This window comes from Vulpes vulpes, chromosome 9 (genome assembly GCF_048418805.1).
Source record: "Vulpes vulpes isolate BD-2025 chromosome 9, VulVul3, whole genome shotgun sequence".
Taxonomy (NCBI): domain Eukaryota; kingdom Metazoa; phylum Chordata; class Mammalia; order Carnivora; family Canidae; genus Vulpes; species Vulpes vulpes.
In genome coordinates this window covers 104,154,157-104,176,698 of record NC_132788.1, presented here as the reverse complement: position 1 = coordinate 104,176,698, position 22,542 = coordinate 104,154,157, and the positions used below count along the sequence as shown (strand labels likewise).

At 55.4% G+C, this 22,542-nt stretch overlaps 1 protein-coding gene across 6 annotated transcripts in view; it reads left to right on the top strand.

Annotated features, from left to right (window-relative positions):
• FBN3 (fibrillin 3) overlaps positions 1-22,542 on the top strand; it is a 54,460-nt gene that overhangs the window by 25,139 nt on the left and 6,779 nt on the right. For all 6 annotated transcript variants that reach the window (XM_072721575.1, XM_072721571.1, XM_072721572.1 and 3 more), the window contains 24 exons: positions 29-190; positions 1,154-1,222; positions 2,228-2,353; positions 6,063-6,188; positions 6,577-6,726; positions 8,765-8,836; positions 11,195-11,320; positions 11,584-11,709; positions 12,080-12,205; positions 12,589-12,705; positions 14,386-14,514; positions 14,763-14,882; positions 15,717-15,842; positions 16,647-16,799; positions 16,944-17,009; positions 17,231-17,356; positions 17,513-17,632; positions 17,765-17,887; positions 18,628-18,762; positions 18,921-19,046; positions 19,594-19,800; positions 20,659-20,784; positions 21,313-21,435; positions 21,617-21,733. In XM_072721575.1, coding sequence (XP_072577676.1) covers positions 29-190; positions 1,154-1,222; positions 2,228-2,353; positions 6,063-6,188; positions 6,577-6,726; positions 8,765-8,836; positions 11,195-11,320; positions 11,584-11,709; positions 12,080-12,205; positions 12,589-12,705; positions 14,386-14,514; positions 14,763-14,882; positions 15,717-15,842; positions 16,647-16,799; positions 16,944-17,009; positions 17,231-17,356; positions 17,513-17,632; positions 17,765-17,887; positions 18,628-18,762; positions 18,921-19,046; positions 19,594-19,800; positions 20,659-20,784; positions 21,313-21,435; positions 21,617-21,733 — 2,997 coding nt within the window. The remainder of the gene's footprint in view (positions 1-28; positions 191-1,153; positions 1,223-2,227; positions 2,354-6,062; positions 6,189-6,576; positions 6,727-8,764; positions 8,837-11,194; positions 11,321-11,583; positions 11,710-12,079; positions 12,206-12,588; positions 12,706-14,385; positions 14,515-14,762; positions 14,883-15,716; positions 15,843-16,646; positions 16,800-16,943; positions 17,010-17,230; positions 17,357-17,512; positions 17,633-17,764; positions 17,888-18,627; positions 18,763-18,920; positions 19,047-19,593; positions 19,801-20,658; positions 20,785-21,312; positions 21,436-21,616; positions 21,734-22,542) is intronic.

Below are 22,542 nucleotides of genomic sequence, written 5' to 3'. Positions count from 1 at the left end.
TGCTAACCGCCCCTTTTTGCCTGCTCAGACACCCGGGTCGGGAACTGTTTCCTGGACACGCATGACCGAGGGGACGGCGGCATTTCCTGCACTGCTGAGATCGGGGTTGGCGTCACCCGAGCATCCTGCTGTTGCTCCCTGGGGCGTGCTTGGGGCAACCCCTGTGAACTGTGCCCGATGGCCAACACCAGTGAGTCCCTGGGTGGGTGGGGGGGGGGGGACACAGGCAAGCACTCCCCAGGACTCGGGGAATCGTCTTTGCTATGGGAGGGAGCCTGAGAACCAGAGAGGGAGAGGGGGTGCCCTGGGTCACACAGCATATTCTTGGCAGTTCATTGCCTGTGCCTGAGGGTCTCTTTCTGCCATCCCTTCCTGCACATTCTCGGTGTGTTCCGATCAGTCCCTTCCTCAGTCAGTCAGCAAACACTGAGTTCCTCTGTGCCCTGTGCAAGGGGCTGGGGGCCCAGAAAAGGATGAACCACAGCCCTGCACACTGCCTCTCACCCATAAACCAGTGGTCCCTGGACTGTGGGAGAAGAGCGGTCCTAAGGGTTTGTTTGAGGCTCCGTGATGGCCGTGGAGGGGAAGGGGGTAAGGGAAGCCTTCCCGGGACAAAGGGCTTGAATGAGGTTTTGAAGGATGAGTAGGAGTTTTCCAGGCAGATCAAGGGGATGGTTGTGCGATTCCAGTGGGAATAGCATGTGCAAAGGCTTCAGGTTCACACACCTGTGACCTATCCAGGTGTGTGTGTCTTTGTGGGTGTGTCAAGTCCAGGGTCTTTCTTTCAGTGGGGGAAATTTGCAGTCACACTGGTCTGGTTTGAGGATAGAAGAAATTGCCCTTCTCAACCCCCAACTACTAGCGCACAGTCCATCTATTCACATGTTGAATGTGAACATGTTTACTCGCACGTGCGCACGCACGCACACACGCACACATGCACACACGCACACACACACACTGCCCCCTCCTCCCAGATTGGCCAAGGTCTCTTGGCCCCAAGAGGCTGAGGAGGTAAGGGGATGTGGTTGGTGTGGTAGAGGGATGCAGGACCCATCCTGGAGCCTTTTTAGGGGACCTCGACCCACCTGCCTCCACTGGGCTTTACCTAAATGCCCCCATGGCCCCTCAGAAGAGCCTGTTTCCCTTGCAGCCGAGTACAGAACCTTGTGCCCGGGTGGTGAGGGCTTCCGGCCCAACCCCATCACTGTCATCCTGGAAGGTGAGTCCCTGCCAGGCGATCCACCTGCGTACCCACTGGTTGAGCTTTCTCTCATCCCTGCCTCACCAAAGCACAGTTGCAGGGGGCTCACATCTTCCTGCCCAGACGCCAGGCAGTGAGACCAAACTGTTCTTAGTTTGTGGTGAATTTTTTGGTTTTTCTTTCATCCACCTCTTCTTCCATCTGTTGGTTTGTTGATCCATCCTTCCATGAATCCCCCATGAATCCACCCGTCTATCCATTCGTCACTCATCCATCCACCCACTCATCCATCCATTTGTTCACCATCCCCCATCCACCCTTCTTTCCCTCCATCCATCCACACACATAATTCCCTCCATCTGTTTGTCCATCCATCCATCCATTCCCCACTCATCCCACTCATAAGTCTTCCATCCTCTATTCCTTCCTCTTTCCTTTCCTTTCTCCCTCTACCCTCCCTCTCCCCCTTCCTGTATTCCATGCATACATACATTCATCCATCCACTCATCTACCCATCCATCTGTTCATCCATCTACTCACCTATCTGTCCATCCATCCATCTACCCATCCATCCATCCGTCCATCCATCCGTCCATCCATCCATCCTTTTTTAAAAAGTAAGCTCTATGCCCAAGTGGGGCTTGAAATCATGACCGCTGAGATCAAGCGTCAGTGCTCTACCATCTGAGCCAGCCAGGTGCCCCTCATCCCTCCATCCTTTTAGGTACAGGGAGTAGTAAGATTGGAGAATCCATTCAGAGGGAACTATGTGATGGATGGATGGGAGGATGGACTAGAAAATGAAGAGATAGGGGATGAATTCAGGGTGGCCCCAAAGAGTCTAGGTACAGCCTCCAAGGTAGGCCCTCCTGAACCCTCCAGATAGCCAATAGCTCTCAGGTATTCTCGACGAAGCAGGACTGGCCCCTCCGGGACCCTGGAGAGCTCAGGGCAGTGTCCGTGTTCCCAGAGTCCTCTGTTGGGGCTTTGTTTCTAAGCACGGCTTCCTCACTTCCTGACAGACATTGATGAGTGCCAGGAGCTGCCCGGGCTGTGCCAGGGGGGCGACTGTGGCAACACTTTTGGCAGCTTCCAGTGTGCATGCCCCCCCGGCTACCACCTCAATGGGGACACCCGCACCTGTGAGGGTGAGTATGTACCTGGCCCATCCCCCCTGCCTTCTTCCCTAGTCGCACCTCTTCCTCAGGTACTGGGGCCTGACGTGCCCCTAGGGGCCAGCCCATCTGCTTTGCTGTGGGGGGCGAGCAGGGGGTGCATCAGAAGCCAGAGAAGGCTTCTCTGGCTGCCCTCTGCTCTACTACCTCGCTCTGACTTCCTCCCCACTCAGAAATGGCCTGGCTTTGCTAGAGAAGCCACGTTCTCCCTCCTTTGGGCAAATGCTGCTCGAGGCCCCATGCTGGGAATGGGAAGGGACAGACACAGAGGGAATAGCCACACCGTTCCTTCAGGCAGCGCTTCACGTGCCTCCTTCCTGCTCTCCTTTGTGCATCGTGGTTACAACCAACAAGTTCCTGGTGTCTGTGACTGTCACCACTGCACCAAGCACCTTCCGTTCTCATCTGTTCATTCACCACAACAGCCCCATGAGGGGCCTGTTCCTTTTAAGAAACGGTTTTTCAGATGCAGAGTAAGGCTCAGGGAGATTAAGTGACTTGTCTAGAGGCACCAGGTAGTAAGTGAGGGAAACCCCGCCATTCTGGTCCTTGAGTCTGAGCTCTTCCAATGCACTATACCAAGTCCGTCTGTCCACCCGTCCATCCATCCACATCCATCCATCCATTCCTCTATCCATCCATCCACCTAGTCATCCTCCATCGACCTAGTCATCCATTCTTCCAGCTATCCACCCATCCACCTATCTATCCATCCATCCATCTATCCATCTACCACCTATTCATCCATCCTTCCCTCTGTCCATCCATCCATCCGTCCCCTATTCATCCATCCATTCATCCATCCATCCATCCATCCATCCATCCATCCACCTAGTCATCCATCCTTCTGTCCACCCATCCACCTATCTATCCATCCATCCATTCATCCATCCATAAATTCAATCTCTCTCCCCCTTTCAACATTGTTAATTGAACACCTATATGCAGCCAGACACCGACACCGACACACAAGGACAGAATCTTTTCCTTGGAGCAGCACTATTTAGAAACTCAAGGAAATGGGGAAGGAAGAGAGAGGGATCTCAGATCAAAACACCAATTTCTGTTGTACGTGGAGGTGGAAGCAGTCGCACCAGAATCAGAACACAAATACTTGAAAGATACTTGAAAGATTCCTCTCTGCCTCCCCCACCCCTTAGGATATCAAGGGAGAAAGAGCAGGTCCTATCAATAAATACAGATCACAGGGTAGGGAGACTTCAACCTGAATGTTGACCTTGGATGAGCAGCCTTTCAGGGCCAGCGGTGCTCTTGAGGGCTGCAGTCCTTTCAGCCCTTCCCAGCAGTCACTCTGGGGATGGGACTTGTGCAGTAGCATAGGACCCTGTTCTCCAAAGGGCTTACCTGTGCCTCAATATTTTGCTGTTACCATCTTGAAAGTCTTCACGTATCTTGAATAAGGAAGCCCCAGTCTTCATTGGCACTGGGCAAATTCTGTAGCGGTCGCTGATCCTTGTTGAATGGCTTGTTTCACTGCTGGAATCGCTGGGTTGTGTGGCTATTTCTTGACTGTTGTATTTTGTTTGAGGAACTGTCAAACTGTTTTCTGCAGTAGCTACAGCACTTTATGTGCTCACTAGTGGTGTGCAAGGGTCCCAGTTTCTCCACATCCTCATCAACAATAGTATTTTCCGTTGCTCAAAGTTATACTGTCTCGTGGGTGTGAGGTGGCATCTCATTAGGGTTTGATCTGCACTTCCCTGATGACTCATGACTCATGAGCATCTTTTCACGTGCTCGTTGGTCATTTGTATGTCACTGGAGTAGTGTCCGTTCATATCTTCTGCCCATTTTTAAATGGGGATGTTTGTCTTTTTGTTGTTGATTTATGAAAGCTCTTTATATATTCTGGATACAAGACCCTTATCAGACTGTGATAGTGCCTCCCATTCCTGTCACTTTCTTGATAGTGGTCTTTGATGCCCAACAGGTTTTAGTTCTGATAAGGACCAATTTATCTTTATTTTTTCTTCCATAGCTGCGCCCTTGGTGTCATCTAGAATCCATTGCCAAATACAGGATCATTAAGATTTACCCCTACGTCTTTTTCTAAAAATGTTATCATTTCAGCTCTTACATTTAGGTTTTCTATTTATTGTGAGTTACTGTTTGTGTAGGGTGTCACAGAGGGATCCAGCTTCATCCCTTTGCCTGTGGACATCCAGTTGTCCCTGCACCATTTGGTGAAGAGACTCTTCTTTCCCCATTAACTGGTCTTGGCTCCCGTGCCAAAGCTCATGTGACATATGGTTTATTTCTGGACTCTCAATTATATTCCATTGATTTATATGTCTACCCCGCTGCTAGCACCCCACTGTCCCGATTACTGGAGCATTGTACATTTCAAAATTGGGAAGTGTGAGCACTCCGACGTTGTTTTTTCTTTTCCAAGATGGTTTTAGGTAAGCGGGTTCCCTTGCAATCCCATATGAATTTAGGATCAGTTTTTCCACTTCTGTAGGTTTCTTTAAATTTTTTTTTTTTTTTTTTGCAGTTATGTTTTTAGTTTTTGGTATTCAACTCCTGCACTTCTTTGGCTAAATTTCTTCCTGAGAATTTAATTTTTTGGACACTATTATAAGCACAATTTTTTAAAAAAGATTTTATTTATTTATTCATGAGAGACACAGGGCGGGAGAGAGAGAGAGAGGCAGAGACACAGGCAGAGGAAGCAGGCTCTATGCAGGGAGCCCGACTTGGGACACGATCCCGCCTCTCTAGGATCATGCCCTGAGCTAAAGGCAGGCGCTAAGCCGCTAAGCCAGCGGGGCTGTCCTAAGCACAATTTTTTTAAGGTTTATTTTTGATGGCTCACTGGCAAGACACAGGAATACAGCTGATATTTGTATGTTGGTCTTATATGCTGCAACTATGCTGACCTCACTTATTAATTGGCTCTAACAGTTTTGGTTTTGTGGATTCCTTTGTTTTTTCTTTTTTTAAGATTTTTTTTTTTTAAGTCATCTCTACATCCCGCATGGGGCTCGAACTCACAACCCCGAGATCAAGAGTTATGTGCTCTACTGACTGAGCCAGCCAGGCGCCCCTTTGTCTTGTGCATCCTTTAGGAAACCTCCCATATCAGATTCCACAGTTGTTTTAAGTTCCTGACTGGAGTCCAGAGTTCTGCAAAAGTTGATTTTTGTCAGTTTTTGCCAGCTCAGTAGTTTTTGTGGAGGAATGGAGGCTGGCGTTCCCTACTTTGCCATTTTTGGTGATGCCGCTCCCAGCACGCTAATATCCCACCACCTGTTTTTGTGCAGCCCACTGGCTAAGAATGCTTTTTACATTTTTTAAATGATTGAAGAAAATCAAAAGAAGAAGAAGATTTTTGCAATATGTGAAAAATACATGAAATTCACATTTCCTGTCACCTCACATTGGGAACCACATGGCTGCCCCACTCCTGGTGATAATGTAATTGACTCATGGGCTGAGGTCATGTTTTTTTCTTAATAGAAGTGAGATCATAGTAAATTTTCCCCCCACTTAGCTCCACGTCAGATCTTTCCATGCCACTGAGATGCCTGCATGTTTTTAAATTTTTATTTATTTACTCATGGAGACACAGAGAGGCAGAGACACAGGCAGAGGGAGAAGCAGGCTCCCCGCGGGGAGTTATCCAGACAACTCCTGGATGCTGCCCCTCCCTCCCCTGTAGACATCGACGAATGCTCTGCACACTCGGGCATCTGTGGCCCTGGTACCTGCTACAACACCCTGGGGAACTACACCTGTGTCTGCCCTGCAGAGTACCTGCAAGTCAACGGTGGCAACAACTGCATGGGTATGAAGTGTGGTGACTGGGGAGACAGACAGTTGTGGGAAAAGCACTTGGGTGTGGAAGGGACTTCTAGGGGTCTCCGTGCCTTGGAAGAATGTGGAGGGGCGTGTTTAGGGGAGTAGAGAGAGGGAGGGTATATGTATTTGAGTTGCTGGTCAGAGTAGAGAACAAGATGCAGGATTCGGGGACTCAGGGCTGCCATGAATGGTTGTTCAGGATGTGCACTGCCCAACAAAAATTTGAAAGTAGATGGCACCCCATGTGTCTTGGGACGGAATCATCAAGCCAATTATTTTCAAGTGGTTACATGAATGAGTTCCCATCCATCTGGCTCTCTCTTCCTCTGGCTAACTATCTTTTATCCTCCCTCCTCTTCCTAACCCAACTGCAGACATGAGGAAGAGCATCTGCTTCCGGCACTATAACGGCACGTGTCGGAATGAGCTGGCCTTTAATGTGACCCGGAAGATGTGCTGCTGCTCGTACAACATCGGCCAGGCCTGGAACAGACCCTGCGAGGCCTGTCCCACCCCTGCCAGCTGTGAGTGCACCCCCCCAACCTTCTTTCCAGCTTGGTCCTTTTTAGTGCAATATTTAAGAAGGTACACCCTGCTCAGGGCACCCAGATGAGCTCTCATCCTACATTGCTCTGGTGAGGTCTGAGGGGCTGAAGTTATGTCCTTGTCGATGTACGGAAATCATCACTCTTGGGGTGGGCAAAGCTCCCTTTCTTCTATTTTGTGGATTTGGGGAATTCAAAGTGGGTCAGCGAAGCTTGTATTTGTGGTAAAGATCCTTGAAGACTCACGGATTTTTTGGGGGGAGGGGGGCAGGGTCAGTGAGTGCCTGGGGCCAGGAAGGAAAGCAAAACTGGTCAGAGGAACCAGGGGCCCCATGAGCAGGGGAAGGAGCAGACTCGGGAAGCTCTGGGGAGGACAGCTAAAGTGTTGTTTGGGATGAAGAAGGGGTTCCGGGCAGGGAACAGCATGAGCAAAGGCCTGGAGGCAGCACTGAGCCCCAGACCAGGCTAGGAACAGGCATGAGAGCCACCCCCACCCCCACCCTGGTCTGTGGCATTCTGTTATAGCGCCCGAGCTGGCTAGGACAGTTTGTTTCCTAGGGCTGCGGCAACAAATGACACAAACTTGGTGGCTTTTTAACCCCAGAAATTAATTTTCTCCCAGTTCTGAAGACTAGAAGTCAGAAGCCAAAGGGTCAGCAGGGCCATGCTCCATCCAGAGTCTCTAGCTTAGAATCAGTCTTTGCATCTTCCAGCTTCTGGTTAGCTCTGGGCCATCTTTGTGTCCCCCAGCTTGCAGCTCTGTCCCTAATCTCTGCCTTCATCTTCCCATGCGGGCTTATCCCCGAGTGTCTGCATGTCTCTTCTTTTCTTAAAGGACACTGGTCATTGCATTCAGGGCCCACCCTAATCCAGGATGACCTCATCTTTTCTTGATGACGTCTGCCAAGATCCTATTTCCCCCAAACGGTCACACTCGGTGGTTCTGGGTGGACCCCAGCTTAGGGGGTGGTGAGCGTCCATCCGGTGCAGGACGATGGAGCAGGGATCACTGTTGGGCTTTTCTGGGGGAACAGGTGAGCCTGTTCTGGGTTCTAGGAAACAGAACTGGACAGACCCAAGCTTGGGCAGGCTGGGAGGAAGCTACAAACCTCTAGCTCTGGCCAGGAGATTGTCGGGACAGATCACATGTCACCCTTGGGCTGGACGCTGGGACTTAGGCACCTGCCCAGATCTCATGTACCTGAATCTGAGGTACATGTAGAATATGACAAGGTGGAAATCCACACCGGCCAAGGGGCCATTCTGATCACGATGCAGACAGAAGAGCAAGTGAGAGCCAGGGCAGGCACCTTGGGGAAGGTGACAAGGGGGCACTGCCTGAATGTCTGCCTGTGTCTGTCCTGTGTGCCTGGAGACACCTGGGCTGCCTGGCAGCCTCTCAGTTGCAGCCAACGGGATGCAACAAGCATGAGGTGCCCCGGAGGACCCCAAGGGTGATGGCATCAACTCTCTGGTAGCAGTGTGATGGGTCAGCGGGGAGCCCAAGGGGGCCTTCCCCGTGGGCTTCTGAGTCCTCAAGGCTGAACCGGGCTCTGCTAGGAAATAGCAAAGGGAACAGCATATGCGAAGTTCTGGTGACAGGATGGAGCAGGGCCTCTCCAGACATATAATGAAATCGGTGTAAGGCGAGGGCGGGAGTTGACTGCTGGAGAGGTAGGGCCAGGGGGCAAAGGTCTCAAGGTCCAAAGTGAGGAGTCTACCTATTATGGTGAGGGCACGAGTGGTTGGTGGCACTCGTGTAGCCAAGAGATGAGAGAGGCTGCATCTCTGCGTCTCTGTGTTGGAAAATCACACTGTCCAGGTGGATGGGCTGCCCGTAGCCCTTCCGGTGCTGGTCAAAGCAGAGGGAGGGAGAGGGACTAGTTATCGGGAGGCCACATGCAGGCTGGGCTGCGAGGGTTGGAGGAGGCGATGAGTGGGGACCAAGAAGAGGAGGAGGTGTCCTCCCCGGGAGTCTGCAGCCCCAGCACCCTCTGCCCTGTTCCCCCTTGCCCAGTGGACTACCAGATCCTGTGCGGAAACCAGGCCCCTGGCTTCGTCATTGACATCCACACTGGGAAGCCCCTTGGTGAGTGACCATGTCCCCATGTCCCTCTGTCCCCAGAGCCTTGACCTCTCCGTTCCGTGCACCCCCACCCCATGCTCCGGCACTTCCAACTCCCCAGACTGGTCCAGGAGTCCTGTTGCCAAACACTTCCGCTTTATTTTTTTAAAAAAAAGTATTTTTATTAAGTTGTCATTCATTTTTAAAAATTCTGATAAATACACATAACGTGAGATTTACCATCTCAACCATGTTTAAGTGTCCAGTTCAGTGGCATTGAGCAGATTCATGTGGTTGCACAGCCACCCCCACCACCCATCTCCAGAACCTTCCATCTCCCCACACAGAGACCCCATCCCCAGGAAGAACTGACCCCCCCACCCCCTGCCCCACTCCTGGCTCCCACCATCTCCTCTTTGTCCCTGTGGATGGGCCTCCTCTCGGGACCTCCTGGGAGTGGGGTCCTGCAGGAGGTGTCCTTATGGGTCTGGCTTTTTGTACTGAGCGAGATGTCTCCCAAGGTTCATCCGTGTTGCAACATGGGTCAGAACACTTCCGTTCTAAGCTAAGCAAGGTTTTGTTCGATTTGATCCTTGTGTGCCACATTTCAGCCGGTGGCGTTGAACTAAAGAACCCATTTCCAGGTGTTTTCCCCTCACGGGCATGTTCTCCTTCTTTAAAACAAGCATGGCAAAAAAAAAAAATTAAAATTAAAAAATTTTAAAAAAAGCATGGCAGAAAAAAGGGGGAGCACCTACGTGGCTCAGCAGTTCAGTGCCTGCCTTCGGCTCAGGTCGTGGTCCCAGGGTCCTGGGATCGAGTCCTGCATCAGGCTCCCCTGCAGGGAGCCTGTTTCTCCCTCTGCCTATGTCTCTGCCTCTCTCTGTCATGAATAAATAAATAAAATCTTAAAAAAAATAAAAATAAAATAAACAAGCACAGCACTTAAGATCTACTCCCCCTGCAGTCACCGTGTCCAACTGAAGTCCCCTTCACTCTCCCAAGATTCCCATGCTGTCCCAAGGATTTCTGGATCCTTCTTTGTGCATTTCAGTACATGTAGAGGTGCCTATTGAAAACGTATGGCACTGTTTTCTGAGGAGTTTGAAACTTTAAAATTCTCTAATTCCCTACACGTTGGCCTGCAACTCCTCTTTTTTTCAGCCAGCAACAGGTTGTGGAGATCCGGGCAGGTTACTGCTTGCCGTGCTATCCCTCTTGCCTTGCTTTATAGTATATGTACCGCATGTGGACCCGTCCTGGTCCCCTATGGCTGGACACTGGATTCCTTTTTTTTTTTTTTTTTTTAGGATTTTATTTTTTTATTTGAGAGAGAGAGAACAAGTGGTGGGGAAGGGCAGAGAGAGAAGCAGTCTCCTTGCTGAGCAGGGAGCCCGACTTGGGGCTCGATTCCAGGACCTCGGGATCATGACCTGAGCCGAAGGCAGACACTTAACCACCTGAGCCACCCAGGCGCCCCTGGATTCCCTTTTTATTTATTGATTTATTGATTTTTTGATTTTTTGGATTCCCTTTTTATACAGTTGACCCTTAAACAGCATGAAGGTTAGGGGCACTAAACCCCGTACGGTCAAAAAATCTGCATAAAACTCTTGACTCCCCCAAAACCTAACTAGTAGTCTACTGGCAGCCAGAAGCCTTACTGAAAAGGCAAACTGTAGATTAACACAAATTTTACACATTGTGTGAATAGGAGGCTGCATTCCTAACAATAAAGTAAGCTAGCGTCAAGGAAACGTTAAGAAAATCATCGGGAAGCTACACCTAAGGAAAGTATTTATATTTTTATATAAAAAATAAATATAGATGCCTGAGTGGCCCCCTGCAATTCGCACCTGCGCTGTTTAAGTGTCAACTGTCTACATAACAGCTCTCCCGGGATCTAACTCACATCCACACACTCCGCCCGGCTCAGGTGCAATGCCGTGGTTCTTCGTGTGCTCACGGAGGGCTGCAGCCATCCCCGCAGTCTAAGTGAGAGCATCTGCATCACCCAAAAAGAAACCCGGTCCCCCGTGAGCAGTCACGCCCCTGACGACCGCTGTTCTCCTTCCAGTTTCTTGCTCCGCGTGGTCCCAGGACCCTCCACGCGGCTCCCTGCTCTACAGCAAACCCCTCGAGGCACAGGCAGCCTTGCTGGGCCGAGCCAGTGGGTTTGCAGTGGAGACACGCCCGCTCCCTCTGCTCTTTGCCCTTCGTCCCGCATCCCCATCTCTTCCCTGGTGTCAGAAAGATTTTGGCCACCGCAGAATTACTCAAGCAGGTGCTCGTCTGCGGCCAGACTGCATGGCCCCTTGGCTCAGTGTCCCCAGATGCTCCCTGGGGCTGGGCTGTCCCGCTGACGGCTGACGCCCTCCCCAGACATCGACGAGTGTGGAGAGATCCCGGCCATTTGTGCCAGTGGCATCTGCATCAACCAGATCGGGAGCTTCCGCTGCGAGTGCCCCACGGGCTTCAGCTACAACAGCGTCCTGCTGGTCTGCGAAGGTGCCGCCTGCCCGGCCTCCCCAGCCCTGGATGGGAGGCTGTTCCCCCACCCCGTGCTCTCTAGGCAAATCATTTCAGCGCCATAGGGCTCAGTTTCCCTTTCTGTACAATGGGGCTAATGCCTTTCCCACATAACTGCTCACCCTCTAGTTCCGGCTTTTCCCAGAGAGACTCCCTGCTTTCAAAGGCTGGGGCAGGGTTTGGGGTTGGATTCCGGCAGGGGAGCCTCCACTGCACTCCTGCCCGTTGGCTGTGTCCCGCAGACATGAACGAGTGTGCCAGCGGGGAGAGCCCCTGCCAGCAGAATGCCGACTGCATCAATATCCCTGGCAGCTACCGCTGCGTGTGTGCCCGAGGGTACAAGCCATCGCCCGGCGGGGCTTGCGTGGGTGAGTGGGGACCCCAGCAGGGTGCAGGTAGGGGGCTGAGGGTGTGGGGTTTGGGGCAAAGCTAGGCCCTGTCCCCTGTGACTTGAGTAGGGCATGGCTCTGTCTGGGCCTTTCTCCGTGGCTGTGGGGTGCCACATCCATGGGGTGGTGGGGGTGCCGAGCACCTGTTGATGGGGATTGGGAGAGGAATGAGATCATGTGCTGGCAGCAGCTTGAATACGGAGCTTCCAGGCAGCTCTGGCTTCCCCATCACAGCACGGAAGGGCTCAGCAAACAGTGTGTGTGTGTGTGTGTGTGTGTCTGTGTGTGTGTGTGTGTCTGTGTGTGGAGGTGGGGTCCCAGGGACGCCACACTGCCTGCCCTCCCCCAGGACGGAACGAGTGTCGGGAGATCCCAAACGTCTGTAGCCACGGTGACTGCGTGGACACAGAGGGTAGCTACACGTGCCTCTGTCACCGTGGCTTCCGGGCCTCAACGGACCAGACCCTGTGCATAGGTGAGAGTCCCTGCCTGCTTCCTCCCGGAGAGCCAGGCTGCGAAGTGGGGGAGAGGGGCACAGTCTACACCTCCCCTGGGGTGATGACAGTGCTTTCATCCACCTGGCTCACAGACAGACCAGGTTTGAGTCCGGGCACTTAAGGGTAAGTGGGGTAAATGCCTTATTCACCTCCTTAAGCCTAAGTTTGCAAAATAGCAATAAATAGTTGTGGGGCACTTCTTAGCCACACCCCCACACCCCCCACCCTGGGTGTCGCTGCCCATCCACTTGGCCAGGGCTAGATGCAGGGGAGGCAGGCTGGGTCCAGCCAGGCCTTCATTCCCTGCGCTGCCCGATGCCCTGGGTGAGCTGGATGGGGCTTGCGGGCTTTGCTCCGGCAGACATCGACGAGTGTGACCGGCAGCCGTGCGGAAACGGGACCTGCAAGAACATAGTCGGCTCCTACACCTGCCTCTGCTTCCCCGGCTTTGTGGCAACGCACAGCGGAGATTGCGTGGGTGAGCCCCCTGGGCTGGCGGGAAAAGTGTGTCCTTGGCTTGTCTTGAGGGTCCCTCTCTGAAATAAAGGATCTGGCCTCAGGGATCCCTTCAGTAAAACAACCCCAACGGTTGGTGCTCCCTCTAAAAAATGCGTCAACCACAAAAGTTCCCACACCTCTTCAATTGTCAGCTGCCAGGGGGTCTCTCACACTCAGGTTGGTGGCAGCAGGTAGACAGTGCAAGGAGGGCGACGAAGATCTGGGTGATGCTTGCAGTCGAGTGCAGTGGTTGAAAGCATGCATTCCAGGGTCAGGCGGCGAGACTCCAAATCCCCGCTTTGGCACCTGCCAGCTTCGTGACCCCGGACAAGTCATCCACTCTCTAGGCTTCAGTTTCCTCCTCTTCAAAAAGGGAGATTAGTAGTAGTACCTACCTAATTTATACGAGACCAAATAGACTGTAATAACAAGGAATATTACCAGAAACAAAGAGATATCACATACTCAGGGGGCAGTTCTCTGAGAAGACATGACGACCATAAATTCATATGCATCTAACAACAGAGCTTCAAAACAGATGACATAAAAAATGGACAGAACTATAAAAAGAAACAGATAAGCCCACAGATATGGTTGGAGTCGTCAACACTCCTCCCTCAGTAAGAGAGGGACAAGGAGAAAATCAATCAGGCTGGGGAAGATCTGAACCACACTGTCAATCACGTAAGACCTGGTCAGTATTTATAGAACATTCCAGAACACACGTCCTTCTCAAGTGCACATGGACATTTACCAGGAAAGCCCATAGCCTGGGCCATAAAACAAACCTTAACAAATTTAAAAGAATTGAAGTCACACAAAGCGGGTCCTCAGAATGTAAGGGGATTAGAAATGAGTCACAGAAGGACATCCAGAAAAATCCCCAAATATTTGGAAATTAAATAACATACTGCTATAGAAGAATCCAGAGCGCAGGGGAGAAATCATAAGGGAAATCAGAAAATATTTTGAGTTACTTAAAAAAAGGGCGGGGAGGACGCCTGGGTGGCTCAGGGGTTGAGTATCTGCCTTTGACTCAGGGCATGATCCTGGAATACCGGGATTGCGCACCACATCGGGCTTACTGTGGGGAGCCTGCCTCTCCCTCTGCCTGTGTCTCTGCCTCTGTGTGTGTGTGTCTCTCATGAATAAATAAATACATAATCTAAAAAAAAAAAAAAAGAAAAAGAAAATATTTTGAATTAGATGAAAATGAAAACAGCAAAATTTGTGGGGTTCAGCTAATGGAGTAGCCAGAGGCAAATTCATAGCATCGAGTGCTACGATACTGGCTGGGGCGCCTGAGTGGCTCAGTCGGTCAAGCGTCTGCCTTCCGCTCGGGTCATGGCCTCAGGGTTCCTGGATCGAGCCCCTCATTGGGTTCTCTGTTCAGCGGGGAATCTGCTTCTCCCTCTTATTCTCCTTCTGTGCTCTCTCTCTCTCTCTCTCTCTCTCAAATAAAAAAATTGTGTGACAATTTTAAAGTGTGACAATACTGGTATCTGCCTCCTTGGATAGTTAGTGCACAGAGCCTAGGACATGGGTATATGATAAATTAAAGTCACTACCGTCAACGTCAGGTCATTGTGGGTGGAAGGGCAAGGGAGGCTCAGAGCCCCAGGACCGTGGGTGACCCCGCCTGCCCGTACCCCCTCTGCAGACATGGATGAGTGCCGCACTCTGGCGGGGCAGGTGTGCCGATTTGGCCAGTGCCTCAACACAGCCGGCTCCTTCCACTGCCTCTGCCAGGATGGCTTCGAGCTCACGGCCGACGGGAAGAACTGCGTGGGTGAGTCCCGCCTTGCGGTGGGAGCCGTCTCTGCCAGCACTTGCTCCGAGTTTACCTGCGGTTGGTACTTCCAAGTCCTCACGGTTCCGTTTCGTAATCGTGCATTTATTTTAAGGTATAAAAAGAAAGAAAACTAGCGCGTCACACCCAGGCTTTCACAGGGTTTGTGGTGTAGGGGTAAGGCTGTCTTTAAAAACCTACGTTTTCTGAAGTGAGGGTGCTGAGACCCCTCCTCTTCCTCTCCACAGACACCAATGAGTGTTTCAGCCTCACGGGAACCTGCCTGCCAGGCACTTGCCAGAACCTCGAGGGCTCCTTCCGCTGCATCTGTCCTCCTGGCTTCCAGGTGCAGAATGACCGCTGTGTCGGTGAGTGTCCAGCCCCAACTCCCACTCTGGGGCTGGGGAGACATCTCCGGGCCTCTGTTTCCCCATCTGTAATATGGGAAGGCCAGCTGGGGTCATGGTGAGGGTGGAGGTGTACTCAGCACAGCACCCAACACGGCTCCATACACGATTACTGCTGTTAGGATCATTTTGGCCACTCTCTGGGGCCCACAGGCTTCCTCATGACTCCTATAAAAGGGGCATGGGTGTGGGGTCGTGGTGAATCTAGAACTCCTTACTCGATGAATGATGGTCAAGGACCAGTCTGGCCCGAGCTCCACTGGCGTAATTGCGCATCTGGGTGACTTTGTACCGTGTTGGCTAACCTGGACCAGTCTGGCCTGAGCAGATGGGCTGGCCCGGGACCAGGTGCGCTAACCTCGATCGGCCTGGCCTGGCCTCCCCTGGTCTGCTCTCTCTGGGCTACCACTTACCTGGAGCTAACCTCATCCAGCGTAAGCTAAGTGTATCCGATCTTGGTTAGCTTTGTACAAAGTTGGTCTCTAAAGAGGAACTTTCCAAAAATAAAAATAAAAATAAAGATGAACTTTCCCTGACCATGATCCCTGACCTGGAGATACCTTCTAGGAAAGACCCCCACCACCCCCACCACCACCACCACCACCAACTCACTCCGACACAACTCACCTGGTGCTCCAGCTCATGCTGAGTCCCAAGGGCACCTGTCCTGCCTCAGTTGCTGGACCCTCCCGGGCTCGGCCCCCGCTCTGTCTGCCCCTCCTGACAGCCGAGGCTGTCCCACTCTGGCGGAGGTCCTGCATGCCCTCCACCCAGCTCATGTCCCTGCCCCTCCAGACATCGACGAGTGCTTGGAGGAGCCCAACCTCTGCCTCTTTGGCACCTGTACCAACAGCCCCGGGAGCTTTCAGTGCCTCTGCCCACCTGGCTTTGTCCTCTCGGACAATGGGCACCGTTGCTTTGGTGAGTGTGTGGCCCAAAGAAGCACACAGGGCTTAGAGAGGGAGAGAAGAGTCGGGTCACCCAGATACGGGGGGCTGCAGGTTCCTGTATGGATCTCCAAGAGCTCTGTCTGGGCTGAGATGCTTCTCTGCGTTAGTGGGGTTAGTCTAGTCCAGGCAACCTGTTGGCCAGACTCGTCACTTCTACAAAGGGCTATCCCGGTCCAGTCTGGGCTAACCTGGTCCCCTGGGCTTTGCTCGCCCTGTAGTGGCTGCAGTTGCCCTACCTGGGCTGGCTTCGTCTCCTGGTTAGCCTCCACCAGTCCGAGCCAGCCTCTTCTCTCCCAGGTTAGAGGCAACAGTGGGGGAGGGCGGGGTAACTCCACCAGTATTTGTTGTTCAGACCCTAACCTGCCCTGGAGGACTTCTCAGGTTGATGAGAGGTCCGGGCTGAGGACTGGGGGCTCAAGACAAGGATTTGGGGTCCAAAGTCCCAGGTCCTCTGGCTCTCTAGGATCAGATGCTTCATCTCTCCACAAAGGGGCTACTGAGCCAGGAATAACCGTGGCTGAGTTTGCTCTCCCTGCCTCGGGGGCACCCCCACAGCTGTGGATGTGGGGCATTACTGAAAGGGGTGTCTGGGGGTCCAGCAGAAGCCCCGAGGACTGACCCGCATTGGCCCAGGGTGGGTCACATGTCCATCTCGGAGCCAGTCACCACGGTCAAGGGCCTGCACTTGGTTCTGATTGGCCACTGGTAGGGTCGGGGCACCCCGTTCTCGGGGACCGGGTGACCTTCAAATGTTTCCCCGGGGGTCGCCCCACAGACACGCGGCAGAGTTTCTGCTTCACCCATTTTGAGGCTGGGAAGTGCTCTGTGCCCAAAGCTTTCAACACCACCAAGACCCGGTGCTGTTGCAGCCAGAGGCCTGGCGAGGGCTGGGACGACCCCTGTGAGCTGTGTCCTCAGGAGGGCAGCGGTGAGCGCCCCGCCCCGCCTGTCTAGTCTCCCCTTGGGTTTTACCTGCCTGCCTGCATCCCTTTGGTTTCCTACACCGGCTCAGGGGGCTCCTGGGGGCTGCACCGGCTCCCAGCCCTCACCCCCTTCCCCTCTTGATGTCCAGCTGCCTTTCAGGAGCTCTGCCCCTTCGGCCACGGGGCCGTCCCAGGCCCGGATGACTCTCGGGAAGGTGAGCCCCTCACCCATGTGCTAAGGGCCCCTCCCGGCCACCACACCTGCCTCCCCGGCCACCCAGCCCTGTCTGTACTCTGCCCCCGTTCCCAAGTGTCAGGCTCCCTTCTTGGCCAGTGGGTGGCCCTGGACCGCACGGGGCCCCCCGGAGGGAAGGGAGGCAGCCTGGGTGTGGCTGGGTGTGACAGATGCCGTGCCTGCAACCCCTGCCTCCCGCAGACGTGAACGAGTGTGCGGAGAGCCCCAGCGTCTGCACCAACGGCCTCTGCGTCAACACCGATGGCTCGTTCCGCTGCGAATGTCCCTTTGGCTACAGCCTGGACTTCACGGGCATCCGCTGCATCGGTGCGTAACCAACTCGCGTCCTCTGGAAGGAGGGATTGGGGTGCCCACCCTGCATCCAGTGCAAAGGGCCACCGGACCTGGTCCTATGAAGCCAGGGGCATCATTTGAGGGGGGGGGGGCTCTCTGTGGGCCCTGACCACCCTCCCCTGACCCCAGACACAGACGAGTGCTCCGTTGGGCATCCCTGTGGCCAAGGCACCTGCACTAATGTCATCGGAGGCTTCGAGTGTGCCTGTGCTGATGGCTTTGAGCCTGGCCCCATGATGACCTGTGAGGGTAAGACCCTGCCCGCCCAGGAGCTGGGCTGTGCACTGGTGGGGGGGCCCCGCCGGGGGCTGGCCTGGGGGGCGGTGGGCATGGACCCCAGAGGCCGACCGGCCCAGCTGGCCTCTGCCTTGGCCTCCCCAGACATCGACGAGTGCTCCCTGAACCCCCTGCTCTGCGCCTTCCGCTGCCGCAACACTGAGGGCTCCTACGTGTGCACCTGCCCAGCCGGCTACGCCCTGCGAGAGGACGGGGCCATGTGCCGAGGTAGGACGGGCAGGGGCAGGGGCAGCAGTGGGTGCTGGGCAGGCCCCGGGGCTCCCCATCCTGGAGAAGGCAGGGACATAAGAGTAGGGGTCTCCCGAGGGTGAGATGAAGTGAGCGGAGCCCTGAGGCCCGTGAGGTGCAGTGGGCGCCCTTCTGTGACAGGTGCTTCTGTTGAAAACGGGGTCCCGAGTCTAACAGGTCAGGTGGCCCCTCCAGAGCTGAGTAGGACAGTGAGGACAGCAACTGTGGCCCCCAAGGGGAGGTGGCAATGTCTGGAGACAGTTCCTATTGTCACAGTTGGGTGCAGGATGGGGGGTGCTACAGGCATCAGGTGGCCAGGGATGCTGCTAAATACACCACAGAGCGTGGAATGGTGTCCCCCACGAGGGGTTCTTGGGGCCCAAATGTCCTTAGTGTCAAAGCTGAGACGCTCTGGGCTGGGACTTGGGCCCTCCAGGGCTCCTTTGGGGTTTGTGCTCCAGGGACCGTGGTGAACCAGACAGGTTCACAGACCCTGATGTGGGCAGGGGACGTGGGTGTGTGGACAGTCCTGACCCCTCAGCTCTCAAGACGCCTGGGCGGGCGTGGGGGGGGCGGCGGCTAGGCATGTGCAGTGCTGCGTGGACCTCACCCCAGCCCCAGGTGAGGCCCCAGAGGGAGGTGGGATCCAGGCCCCACAGCCCGGGGCCAGGCCATGGGGCGCCTGACCTTGGCCACCCTCTATCCCTGGTTATGCACAGACGTGGACGAGTGTGCGGACGGTCAGCAGGACTGCCACGAACGGGGCATGCTGTGTAAGAACCTCATCGGCACCTTCGCCTGCGTCTGCCCCCCAGGCCTGCGGCCGCAGTCCAACTCCAGGGACGGCTGCACAGGTATGGGGGTGCTTTGGGGGTGCAGGGACCCCCCCCCGGGGGCGGGGAGGGAAGTCAAAGCAAGAGAATGCGGCGGGAGGGGACTCTCCAGGGCAAAGGGAGGCTGGCTCGGGGAGGTCTGGCCTCCCCGGCACCCTGCCTCATCCCTCCCACCGCAGATGAGGATGAATGTCACACCCAGCCCAGCCTGTGTGCCAACGGTCGTTGTGTCAACACCGTGGGCAGCTTCCAGTGTGACTGCGACGAGGGCTTCCAGCTCAGCCCTGCCGGCACCGAGTGCCAGGGTGAGTGTGGCCAGGCACGGCGGGCACAGCCACCCCCACTTGCCAAGGAGTTCCGAAGCCAAGCCCCCCGACACAGCTCACCCCAGAGCCAGCTCAGCCTCTTGCCCCACAAGCCCTGTCTCCGCGATGCCCCAGCGCCAGGCAGGGCCACAGGCCAGGCCCCTGGAGTCGCCAGCAGCCTCCTCTGCACCCCGTCCTGTCCTCTCTGCTTCCCACCGGCCCTGGGTATTGTCCCTCTGCTCTGTCCCCACTGTCCGGCGTACCAGCACCCCGTGCCCCCTCCCCGGTGTTCCCTGGCTCCCACGCTGCCCTTTGACCTCAGGCAGCCACCCAGCTCTGCAGCCACAGGGCCTGTCTCTGACCCCGAGAGGGCATCTAGCAGGGCCGGGTGACGGTGGTTTGGAGGATTTCACCCCAGGGCCCCGCAGAGCCGTGTCAGAGACATGTGGGAGCCCTCGGGAGACAATCAGTGCCGCCGGACGCCAGGGGCCAGGGGCCCTGGACGGCGTGTTTCTCCCGCCCACCACCCCCCACACGTCCTTCGCAGACGTCCGGCAGGGGCCCTGCTTCTCCGAGGTGCTGCAGGCCGTGTGCCAGGCTCCGTCGAGCAGCGGAGAGGCCGTCACGAGGGCCCAGTGCTGCTGCGGGGGCGGCCGGGCCTGGGGGCCCCGCTGCGAGCTCTGTCCCCTGCCCGGCACCTCTGTCCACAGGGCCCTGTGCCCGCACGGCTCGGGCTACACCGCCGAAGGCCAAGGTGAGGGGGGAGTTTGTTCACGGTCGTGTCCTGTCCCAGAGGGTGCTAGAGTGTGCGCACCGTGTGCACCTCTGTGCAGGCTGGCGTGTGCACACCAGTGTGAACCAGAGCCCATTCGTTCCTGCGTGTGCATGAACTTGGGTGAAGGGGTGAGCAGGTGTGCGAGCCGGTGTGCGTCCTCCTTGTGTGTGAGCGTGTTAGTGAGCATGTGTTGTGTGTGTGTGTGCCAGTGAGGGGAGGGGCTGGTGTGTGTTTTGTGCATGCTGGCTGCATGAGGGGTACATGCCACGTGGCTGAGGGGGACTGAGCCCACCTGCGTGTTTTGGAATCTAGCAAGTGTGTCCACCAGGGTAGGTGCGTGTGTGAGGGAGAGTGAGTGTCTCTCTGCATGAGTGCGTCTCATCCAGCGTGTCGGGGGGGTGAGACAGGTCATCCCAAGTGAGCCGCCATGACATCAAGGACTGAGGAGGAAGTGCCTTTGCCAGGCTGTGTCTGGGGGGACAGAGGAGCCCGTGAGCGTGTGTCCTTGTGATTCTGTGCGTCACCGTGTGACTGGTGTGCAGTGCGTGTGTATCTCTGTCTGTGCTTCCACGCCTGTGCATGGGTGCCCTGGTGGGACTGTGGGGAGGGTGTCCCCCCTCCCTGCCTGGCAGGTGTTCTCTCTACATAGTGGAAGGAGCTTCGCTAGTGTGTTCTGCCAGGAGAGCTAGGACTCACACCCAAGGGTGGGGGCTGCGAGGTCAGGAAGGGGAAGTCGAGGCTGGCCTTGCCCCATGCAGAGGGCTGGTGGGCAGGAGGGTGTAGGTGTGCCCCAGTGACCCGAGACAGCCGGCGCGGCTGAGCCCCGCTTATCCCCAGATGTGGACGAGTGTCGCATGCTCGCTCACCTGTGCCCCCACGGCGAGTGCATCAACAGCCTTGGCTCCTTCCGCTGTCGCTGCCAGGCGGGGTACACGCCGGACGCTGCTGCCACAGCCTGCCTGGGTGAGCCTCCCCACCCCCATCCCTGGCCCGGCCCCGCCCCCTTTGTGCAGCCTGCAAAACTGGAACAGAGCATCCCTGGTCCTGCCCCTGCCCCTACCCTACCTGGGCAACTCTCCTCCTGTTATTTTGTGCCTCCTAAGATTTTCAGTTACACTGGGTCAGAGAGGTTCATCCAGGTGAGGGGTCAACAAGCCCCCGCTCAGGGGCCTAGTCTGGCCCTCCACTTGTTCTTGTTAATAAAGTTTTATTGGCACACGGCCCTGCCTACTTGTTTTCCTTCCCTCTGCGGCTGCTTTCCTGCCACAAAGGCCAAGTTGAGTAGTTTGAACTGAAACCACGTGGTCCACAAAGCCAAACGCGTCTATTCTCTGGCCTTTTACGGAAAAAGTGCCAACTCCTCATGGAAGCCCACAGAGTCTGATTGGTTAGGACGTGGGAAGGAGGCTGCGGCAGGGCCTGAGTGGAGACCGCAGGCCCTGAGCCTCTGGGAACATCTGTCTGACCCCCTGCATGCTGCCGACCCTCCAGATGTGGATGAGTGTGCCCAGGCCCCCACGCCGTGTGCCTTCATCTGCAAAAACACCGAGGGCAGCTTCCTGTGCGCCTGCCCCCGAGGCTACCTGCTGGAGGAGGATGGCAGGACCTGCAGAGGTGATGTCCCCCCCAGGCCCTGTGGGGCTCCGGCCCCCCAGGGATGCCCCGGGCGCGTCCCCAGATGCTCACCCCCTCCCCAGTGCGTGGCGTCGGACACCATCCCTGGGGTCTTTCCCCTGGGAAGCCCCCAGCCCCGGGAGGCCCTGCCCTGAGCCCGCGGGGACCGTCTGTGCCGCAGACCTGGACGAGTGCTCCTCCAGGCAACATAACTGCCAGTTCTTCTGCGTCAACACCATCGGCTCCTTCACCTGCCACTGTCCCCCCGGCTTCACTCAGCACCGCCAGGCCTGCCTTGGTGAGTCCCCTCCCCGCTCCCAGCAGCTGGCACGTGGCACTGGCCTTCACTCGTTTCCCAAATAAGTAGCAAGTGCCTGGCGTGTGCCAGACATTGGGGACACAGGGGTGATCAGAACAAAGTCCTTGCTCTGTTGGTGCTCATGTCCTGGTAGCAATCTCCTTCCTTACCCTGGGGACATGGGGCCCTGCCCTGAGGACTCCCTCTGACCTTGGCCCAGGACACCTACCTTTGTCCCTGCCGGGTCTCTCTCCTAGGGTCTCCCCAGGGTGCTCCCGAAAGCCCAGGGGCTCACAGGGTCCAGAGGGGGAGTTGGTTCAGAAGCCAAGGCTACAGGGGCATCAACCACTCCCATCGCTTTTTAGTGTCTGGTGGCCTGGGAGAACCAGATCTCCTCTGAGGGCCAAGCACAGCCACGGGTGGCCCCACTCAGGCTCCCACTAACCCACTCAGTCAGTACTTCCTGAGACCTACTGTGCACTAGGCAGGGCTCTAGGCCAAAGGTCTGCAGACTCCAACCCCTAGGTCGGGCCCAGCCCCCTACTTGCTTTTTGTTAATAAAGTTTTATTGGTACACAGTCACGGCCATTCGTTCACATAGGGTCTGTGGCTGCTTTTGCGCTACAACAGCAGAGCCAGAGCCAAGTAGTTGCAACAAAGTCACACATATTTCCTAGCTGTCCCTTTCTATTTTTTTTTTTTAAAAGATTTTATCTAATTATTCCTGAGAGACACAGAGGGAGAGGGAGGCAGAGACACAGGCAGAGGGAGAAGCAGCCTCCATGCAGGAAGCCCAATGTGGGACCCGA